Consider the following 9,850-nt stretch of genomic DNA (forward strand, 5'->3'; position numbering starts at 1 on the left):
AATTTTATGGTTGGGGGTCACCACAACATGAGGAACTGTATTAAAGGGCCACAGCATTAGGAAGGTTGAGAACCACTGCCCTAGGGGCTCATGTGGCAACAACTGGAGACATTTTTACTGTTATGACTTGGGAGGGGCTATTGGCATCTAGTGGGTAAAAGCCAGGGAGGCTTTGAAACATCCTAGGATTCTCAGGACAGGCCCCTACAGTGAAGAATTAACTAGCCCAGAATATCAATAGTGCCAAAGTTGACAAACCCTGGTTTTGGTGTCTGACCTACATTTGGCAGTTAAGTGTAATCTTCAGGTACCCTGTATACCGCCTGGCCCATATAATGCAGGGCCTGGAATGGTCTTGCCCAAGCTCTACAGAGAGACCATCCAGCCTGCCCAGACTGTCTTACTCTTTGGATTTCCCTCTAGGGATTGCCATGTGGCTCCAAGTTAAGATTTCTAAGGTGAAAATTCATATTCCTTCCTTTTTTTCTGAATAGAATATCATTTACATAAACTCCAAATGTTTAAAACAATGTCCTCATTCTAGTCTTCTTTTTTTGTTTGTTTGTTTGTTTTTTTGTAGAGACCAAGTTTCACTTTATGGCCCTAGGTAGAGTGCCGTGGCATCACACAGCTCACGGCAACCTCCAACTCCTGGGCTTAGACGATTCTCTTGCCTCAGCCTCCCAAGCAGCTGGGACTACAGGCGCCCGCCACAACGCCCGGCTATTTTTTTGTTGCAGTTTGGCTGGGGCTGGGTTTGAACCCGCCACCCTCAGTATATGGGGACGGCACCCTACCGACTGAGCCACAGGTGCCGCCCTATTCTAGTCTTCTTAAGAATTTTTTAAATCACAATATAGACTCCACTTTACACTTGTGTCCTTATTGCTATCTCTCACTTACCTTTCCCCTGCCATATCAACACATGCCCAATTTTCCTTTCTCCTTCTGATGAAACTTCTGAAACCACTTTTACCTTATATCATCCAAGTCCTGTTAACCTGGGCTAGCGCCCCTGGCTCCTGATTCTAACGCCCCATGATCCGTGCCACTCTCCAACAAAAAACCATTCAGGAACTGAAGCACCAAGGGAAAGGACACGCAGGAGAAATTAGCACTTCTGTAAGAAGAATAGAATTCAATGTTCTGGGGTCGTTGTTCATTTGATACTCTGCCTTCGTATATCCCTGATCCCATTTGAGCCTTTCAAAAATACTTTTTCTTATGAGAGTCTTCTCTGAAGTATAACTTCCCCAACTGGACTTCTCAGCCAGTTTGTAACACAGCCCCCGTGACTGTATGATAAGGTAGGAGATCCATCTCAGAGAAGGGATACCAAGGCCTTCTCTGCTAAGGCTCTTCTACGGGAATCCCTGATTTCTTATCCTATGTTAGATTTACTGAAAGTCTAACTAGAAATATTCATTTTGAAATGGCCCAATGATCTTGTTTAGTAACAGCAGGGAGATGTGAATCTTAATTTAGAACATTTGTCGTACTTTGCCCAAAAATACTAGGTCAAAGGCAAAACTGTGGCAAAACGTATTCATACATGTTTTTGTTTTCCTTTATGATAAATCACAGCCAAGAGTGTACTCTGGTCCTGAAACTATTTTAAAGACGTAATGCAGCAGCAGTATTCTGTGTACTAATAAGAAATCTAGAGCAGCAGCCAAGAGCAGTAATAGAAGCTTCTTCCCTCTTATTCATTCTCACTGCCATTCTCAAAAAAGACAATGTCTCGTTATTCTTTCTTTCTTACTCTCTCTCTCTCTCTTATTTCTCTCTCTCTCACCTCAAGTTCCTCAGATACTGTTTTTTGCTTTGAATGTCTCTGCCAGAGCAAAGTTCATATGATAGGAAAAATTATCTTAAACTTAAATATGACCCTGTGTAGCTCTGCTTCTTGTTCTGGACATAACGTAGAAAACAAATGAACCACCCTGGGCACGATTCTAGTCAAGGCTCTGGGATAGACTGGGGTTGGATCCCATTTCTGCCATGCATTAGTTGCAAAACCCTGGGTCAGCCTTTAACCTCACTAAAGCTAGAAGGCCTCCTACCTAAAATAGGACTTATTATCTATCTATCTGATTGGGAAGAGGGGGTAGTTGTGACAAAAATGCACATAACATGCATGTGTGTGTTTGGCACACAAGAAACATTTAAATCTCTATAAATGGCAAGGCCTAAAAAAATACTTTTTAAAATATTTCAAGAGAACAGTTTTCACCGAAAATATTCTAGAATTTTTATAAATTAAAAATAGTCCCAGTGAAAGTGGTTTATGCCTGTAATCCTAGCACTCTGAGTAGCTAAGGCAGGAGGATTGCTTGAGGCCAAGAGTTCAAGACTAGCCTGAGCAAGAGCAAGACCTCTTCTCTGAAAAAAAAAGAAAGAAAGAAAACAGAAAAATTAGCCAGGCGTGATGGTGCACACCTGTAGTCTTAGCTAGTTGGGAGGCTGAGGCAGGAGGACTGCTTGAGTGCCGGAGCTTGAGGTTGCATTGAGTTGTGATGATGAGGTCACAGCACACCAGCCAATGCAACAGAATGAGACTCTTGTCTCAAAATAAATAAACTTAATAGTAAATACTGATCTTAGGATATAAATTCACTTTTACTTCAATTCACTACTAATAATGCTAAACTGTAACAAAAAAAGACTGAGTTTATCACATAACATAGCTGTGAAATAACCACAAGGCCTTTGAACAGAAGGCTAGTAGTGATATATTACTCAGGTCTTCAGCTAATGTTCTGGGAGCCAGTTTTTAGCATAAGATTTAAATTTCTTTCACTTTGACAAGACGATGCACTCTCTTGATGAAAAAATTGAGAAATTCAGGTGGAAAACTCAAAAAAGAAAAAAACGCTAAGAAGTTGAATATCACCCCAGTGGTTTTGTTATAAGGTATCCTATCATAGACACTTAAGTATTACACACAATACAATATTACGGACAGTGTAAAACGTATCCTAAAGTTGCATTTACCAGGAGAAATACTACTTTCGCTCTGGTTCACCTACTTCCATGGCAAGGTCGTAGTTCTGGCCCAGAACGCTCTGGATGAGCTCTCGGATGGTCTCGTCCGAGGCCAGCTGGGCCTCCGACTGCAGCGAGGCCATAATCTGGTCGATGGACTTGGGGATCTCCCGGGTGGGCTGCTGGCTCTGCCCCTCGTCCTCCACCGCGTGGCTGGGCTGGAGACTCTCCGCGGCGTCGTCGCTCAGCTGGCCGCCCTCGGGGGCGTCACGCGGCGGGTGGCTCTCCGGCTCCGCCTGCTTGCGCTCTTCCTTGGACACTTCCCGGCACACGAAGCGGCTGCAAATCCTCACTCTCCGCCGCCTTCTGCCCGCCTCCGACTCGCCGTCCTCGCTCGACGCGCGGCTGGCCTTACTCCCCCTGGCCTGGGAGAGCCTGGCGGGCCGAGCCGCCTCCTGGCTCGCGTCGGGGACCCGCTTGGGGCGGACATCCCGCCTGGGGGGCGGTGGCTGCGGGCTCCACCGGGCCCGGCGCGCCCTGCGCTTCACCGGCCGCTTGGGCGGCGGGGGCGGCGGCAGCAGGACCGCAGGCTTGGCCGTGCCGACCCCCGAGGCGATGACCGGAGGCTTCCTCGGCGGCCGCAGCCGGAGGAACGCGGAGCTCCGCAAGTAAAAGTCGCGGGGGCTAAACCGCCCGGCCTTCCCGGGAGCGGCCGCCTGGCCCGGGCCCGCGGCGCCCCCGAGCGCCTCCCGCAGGAGCGCCGTGGCCGACAGCGCGGGGCCTTTAGCCGGAGGGCGCGCTCTCCAGGGCTGGGATCCCCGGCCGGCCGGGCCGGGGACCGGGAGGCTGTGCACGGAGCTTCCATCGATAGCCGGCTTGGAGGCCAACTTCCGCTGGAATCGGAGAAAATCCTTTTTAGTCTCCTGGCGAACCTTCTCAAGCTCGTTTAACATGTACGTTTCTTCTTTGGGTTTCAGGCCAAAGTGCTTCGGGAATGTGGACATCTTGACAAATCTGACCTGTAAAATAGCCCCCCAAATGATATTTTACATATGCATAAAAAACTGTTGATAAAGAAAATTCTGGTTGAGCAAAGCTTCTCCTGATAGACTCGCCGCGCTCCCTGATGCACAAGTGTGCAAACTGAGCGTGTATTTAATAAGTGCATATCCACCTGCTGGCCTTGTCACAAGAACCAGGTAAAACCTCTAAGGCACTAATATTTTTCAGCAGGAGTTTCCCAAACGCTAATGTACTGTCCCACTTTGAGGCGAGGGAGCCCACGCTAAGCTCGGGCATGAAAAATCCGAAGTAGTCCCGCATAGAGGGCACCAACTGTCACCTGTGGACTGACTCCAGTCTAGGAACATTCTTTTCGATTGTTCAGGGCATTTCAACGATATTAATCCATAGCCAACAATTTTAAGTTGGACGATTTTCACATAAAAATTCAGGTTTTCAGTTTCTCTGGAATAAAAGAAAAGTGAGGGCTCTGCAATGCTCTGGCGGCTGCATGGCTGTTTCCCCTGCCTTCCCCAGCTGCTCCCAGGTGTCTCCCTCCTTTGGTCAGCCCACTGCCTCAATGTGTCACCTGAGCTACAGCAGAGGGGTTGAAAGGAAACACGTGCTCAGCCCGAAGGAAGGCTGCAGCCAGATCGCAAGGCCTTGAATGCCTGGCACTGTTTTTTCTGCCAGCTACAGAAAAATATTTAGCAGAAAAGTGACTTGATAGCATCCATTGCGTGAGGGATATTAATATGTGATGAGTAAAAGAACGAATAAGGGCAAGAAGGTCAAATAAGAGTCTTGGTAGCTGGAATCCAACACCAGGCTCTGGGAGTGGAGCAGAATACAAATGGGGCCATAACAAGGTAAAGCTGGTAGGACGAGGCCAATGATTACGAATAAATGGGAGCAATGAAAGCTCCTCATAAAATAAGACCTTAACAAAGTCTTGGTCATAACCAACTACATACTAAAACTTATGGTGCTCACTGTACCCTTCACAATGGCTAACGAGGTAAATTTTATGTTATGTGTATTTTACCACAATTTAAAAAACAACCTTCTATTAGAGCCCTGAGCTCATTACTATAAAACTTTGATATCATTACTAAAAGCCAGGCTAACAGAAGTAAAGATGGGACCAATTACAGATTCCGTGGCACACTCACCGTGACAGGTGGGCACAGAAAGAACAACCAGGGTTAGAAAAATAAAGAGAACAGAGTTTCACAGAAAGAGGGGGGGCATTTTAAGAAATAAGAGTAAAACAAGGAAAATAAAAACAAAAAAAATAATGAATTAGAAGAATAGAAAATGTTTTAAAGCCCCAAACCAAGGTTTTTTGAAATAAAATAAAATAATAAAGCAGAAATACTTCTGGAATATCATCACTATTTCCAATATGATTATCTACTAAAAAAAACCCAGGCACTAAAGAACTATTTAGACCTACAGTAGAATTTTATGAGGGATTTAAAATTTTTAATTATATAAAACCAATAGCTTCTTTTATCCCAAAATGCTCCACTCAAAAATATAATGGTAAAATTTAATTTATAATTTTTGAAAAGAATAAGTCTCGAGGCATAAACATAACAAGAAATGTATACTAAAACTGCATGAATACATTTTTTGAAATTTTACCAAAGGACATTAAAGAAAGATTTAACTAACCAGACAGTTAATGTTTCCTTGATAGAATGACTAGACATTTTAATGATATCAGGTCTTCCCAAAATACTATATTGATTTAATGCAAATACAAAAATCTAAAAATGACATTTTGAACATTTGAAAAGTTATTATAAACTCATTTGAAATAATCAACTACACTAACCAAAAATTTTATAAAGTGAAATGAGGGATGAGAGAACAACCAAATAAATAAATTTATGCAGATTTAAGAAGTGAAGCTGAAGTAACTGCTGCGAGAATCATTAGGTAGATTGAGAAAGTAAGAGAAAGAATGAAAAATAATGTCAGTTGGCTCATGCCTGTAATCCCAGCACTCTGGAAGGCTGAGGCGAGTAGACTGCTTGAGCTCAGGAGTCAGAGACCAGCCTGAGCAAGAGGGAGAGCCCATCTCTATTTAAAATAGAAAAAAATTAGCCAGATGTCATGGTTGGTGCCTGTAGTCCCAGTTACTCAAGAGATCGAGGCAGAAAGGTCATCTGACCCAAGAGTCTGAGGTTGCTGTGATTAAGCTGACACCATAGCTCTCTAGCCTATGACAGTCTAGTGTAAGACTGTCTCAAAAAAAAAAAAAAACTTAAATGTGGAATTATTCTTACTTTACTTTACTTTGTATTTCTTTGCTTATCACTTTTCCACATTTCTTGGTTGGTCTCATATCATTTTATAAAAGAATTCTCTTTATAGTTAGAATTCACTTGCCATATAGCTCAGGTGGTATGAAGAGAGCATCCTATTTGTCCTCCAAATAGTCATACCACTTTGAATTTATTTGTAAAATATGAACCACAGATTCTCAAATTGAAGATCCTGCTAAAGCTCTCATCTGGGAACCAACAGGCTTTCTTTTTCTACCTGATTCCACCACTGACTAGGCCTCGGACAATTCAATTCTATCCATACCAACTGTTTATATAATAATCTATTGCCTGTTTTCCAGACCATATATATCAGGCGTCCTCAAACTTTTTAAACAGGGGGCCAATTCACTGTCCCTCAAACCATTGGAGGGTCGGACTATAGTTTAAAACAAAAAACTATGAACAAATTCCTATGCACACTGCACAGATCTTATTTTGAAGTAAAAAACAAAATGGGAACAAATACAATTCACACAGGACGCCTGATATATATAAAAGCTTTCTAAAGCCTTTAAGAAACTTTCCTTATTTTAAAAAATGCCATATAATCCTCCTCATAGTATTTTGATCATTGTTTGCACAGGTGGCAACGTGTTCATACCAACACCACCTGTACGTCTTCCTTCAGAAGGCTGAAAGGTAGTTACTGGAACAGAGCACAGTGCAGAAGCATGCTAACACCTGATGAGAACGGGACTTCCCTCTCCCAACTGCACTTCCCCTTTCTTTCTTAGCTCCTGCTTTGGATGCCCTTCCCAACTTCTCCCAGGCCCGCAGTTTACTATTGAAGTTTAACAAGTGTTCATTGTTTAACACTTCTCAGTACATTCCCATGACTTCTTAACTGGAAAGTTGCTCTTTCTATCTAAAAGTAAAGTGACAGGAAATAGAACTTCTCAATTTGACAGGAACTTCTACTGTGCCTTGCAGGTGGGTGGTATCCCAAAGCTTCATGGGCCAGTCCATCAGAGCTCAGGCGCCTTTATTCCCCCACCCACCCTTCTACAACACAAAAAAGTAAAATAACGTAAATATGTAAATATTCACTCTTAGTATTGTCTTTTTTCTTGTGAGCAATTTACCAAGAAAGACTAGTTCTAGTTTGGAAATAGGCAAAGAAAAATAATGCAGTTGTCTCAATGCAGCACACAATCCGGGTTGATTATGTTTACCCTACGCTTTAAGATGGGACACTTAAAATCTTTGCAACCCATTCGGTAATGTTACTCTCCTCTTTTTTCCAAAATATTGGACCTCTGTGTATACTATTTTCTTTCTTCCCTACCAGGAGGTTGCAAAAACCAACAGCCAGCCCTTCTCTCTCACAAGGCCAGCTCAGACGTCAGGAGAAAATTCTCTGGCCAAAAATGGCTGAGGGCCCAGGCATGGATTCTCTAGAGTAGACTCCGTTGCAAACTTCTCCCTGGTTCTTACAGTTATGGCTGCTCCTTCTATTGGAATAGAAAATCCAAATTCATCTCTAGACCCTAATTAAGGTAGAAATAAATAAAGTAGGTCACATGGTAACTTAGTTCCAACCTATATAAACCCATCTCACAAAGGTAAAAGTGTCCAGCATACATTAGGCCAGCTCATCAGAGTGTTACCTGGAGAATGGGCCCAGCTGGCAAATGGATTACCTAACCTTTACGTCTTCATATATGATAGAATCAGATGTACCCGCCCAAATAGACCTGCCCTACCCAGGTGGGACTGACCTGCCAAGGCAGGGTCAGGTTCATGACCCACCCAGGAAAAGATCAAATTCATGTCCTGCCCAGGAAAGGTCAGACTCAAGTCCCTCTCAGAAAATAGGAATGCCACTAATTGCTGCCCTCTCTGACCCTTTAAATCCCCATCCACCATAATCCATGTGTGGAATTCCTCTCCTGATTTCACCCCACCTTCATCCAGATAGAATAAAAGCCCCACTGACCACACACACCAGGCCTCTGTTTTCCTTTCGTCTCGAGCCTCAGAATAATCTTTCATCTTTGGGTCCATAACCTGTCACTATATAATCGGGACACCTCAGTGGGAAGGATGACCCATTAAGAACAGGATTTGGGTTCTCTTAGGTCCATAGCCAAATATCATCTCAATTTACCTCCTAAATTTCATGCCAATGTCAACTTCCAATGCACAGTGCTAAAGTTCCAAAAGAAACTTCTAAGTACAATTTATCTCATCTAGTAAAATTTTCAGCACTACAAGAAAAGTAAAAATGTTCATAAAACAATATTTGCTTTTAAAATATCAATAGGTAAGGCTCGGCGCCTGTGTCTCAAGCAGCTAAGGCGTCAGCCACATACACCTGAGCTGGCGAGTTTGAATCCAGCCAGCCCGCCAAACAGTGATGGCTGCAACGGAAAAATAGCCAGGCATTGTGGTGGGCACCTGTAGTCCCAGCTACTTGGGAGGCGGAGGCAGGAGAATCCCTTGAGCACAGGAGTGGGAGGTTGCTGTGAGCTGTGATGCCACAGCACTCTACCCAGGGAGACAGCTTGAAGCTCTGTCTCAAAAAAAAAAAAGAAAGAAAGAAAAGAAATATCAATAGGTAAACTATAATCAGTGCCCTGCTCAAAATTAAAAAAAAAACCTGAAAGAAAAATAAAACATAGGCTGGTTGTGGTGGCTCATGCCTGTTGTAATCCTGGCACTCTTGGGAGACTAAGGTGAGTGGATTACTTGAGCTCACAGGCTCAAGACAACCCGAGCAAGAACAGACCTCATCTCTAAAAATAGCTGGGCATTGTGGCAGGCACCTGTACTCCCAGCTATGTGGGAGGCTGAGGGAAGAGAATTGCGTTAGCCCAAGAGTTTGAGGTTGCTGTGAGCTGTGATGCCATGGCACTCTACCAAGGGTGACCAAGTGAGACACTGTCTCAAAAAAAAAAAAAAGAAAAATACAAACATATTAATAACTTTGTTTAGAGATAAGATAACAATAATTTTTTCTATTTTTCCACACTTCTCATCATATTTCTATTGCTGCATTTAATCCTAATAATATCAATAATAGTAACTACCATTTATATGTGTTCATTTTTAAAAAGATATAAAAATAGAGAAAAAGCTGTTTTCAACCTTACAAGAGGCTTTCCTCTAAACTATTCAGAAGCCCACAGAAATTTTAGTGGCTATAAAAATTTATGAGCTCTTAAATTTTTTTTTTTTTTTTTTTTTTTGTGGTTTTTGGCCGGGGCTGGGTTTGAACCCGCCACCTCCGGCATATGGGACCGGCGCCCTACTCCTTGAGCTACAGGCGCTGCCAAAATTTATGAGCTCTTTACAGCCTGTACCCAGAGAATGCCCGTATCCCTTGTGAATATATATATATATATCTTAAAAAATACATGCATATGTAAGTATATAGTAGCTAATGGAACAAAATAGTCTCCCTGCCTTTCTCTCCTCCACATTTTTTATCTTTCCTTCTTAGGCTTCGTTTATCTAATTGCTTAAACAGCCAAAATTAAAAAATAAAAGCTTGTGTGAGATTTTTTCAATTCTCAGCATGCATTTGA

General features: G+C 43.0%; 1 protein-coding gene across 1 annotated transcript in view; it reads right to left on the bottom strand.

Moving 5' to 3' along the window:
* The window catches only part of TTC6 (tetratricopeptide repeat domain 6), a 173,603-nt gene extending 169,605 nt beyond the window's left edge, over positions 1 to 3,998 (bottom strand). Inside the window, exons 1-2 of the mRNA XM_053595919.1 lie at positions 3,192 to 3,998; positions 3,030 to 3,152 (exon numbers count right to left, since the gene is read on the bottom strand). Of these exons, the coding sequence (XP_053451894.1) occupies positions 3,030 to 3,152; positions 3,192 to 3,989 (921 nt within the window). The 5' untranslated portion in view covers positions 3,990 to 3,998. The remainder of the gene's footprint in view (positions 1 to 3,029; positions 3,153 to 3,191) is intronic.
* Positions 3,999 to 9,850: the final 5,852 nt, after the last annotated feature.

Source organism: Nycticebus coucang, chromosome 6, assembly GCF_027406575.1.
Source record: "Nycticebus coucang isolate mNycCou1 chromosome 6, mNycCou1.pri, whole genome shotgun sequence".
NCBI classification, from domain to species: domain Eukaryota; kingdom Metazoa; phylum Chordata; class Mammalia; order Primates; family Lorisidae; genus Nycticebus; species Nycticebus coucang.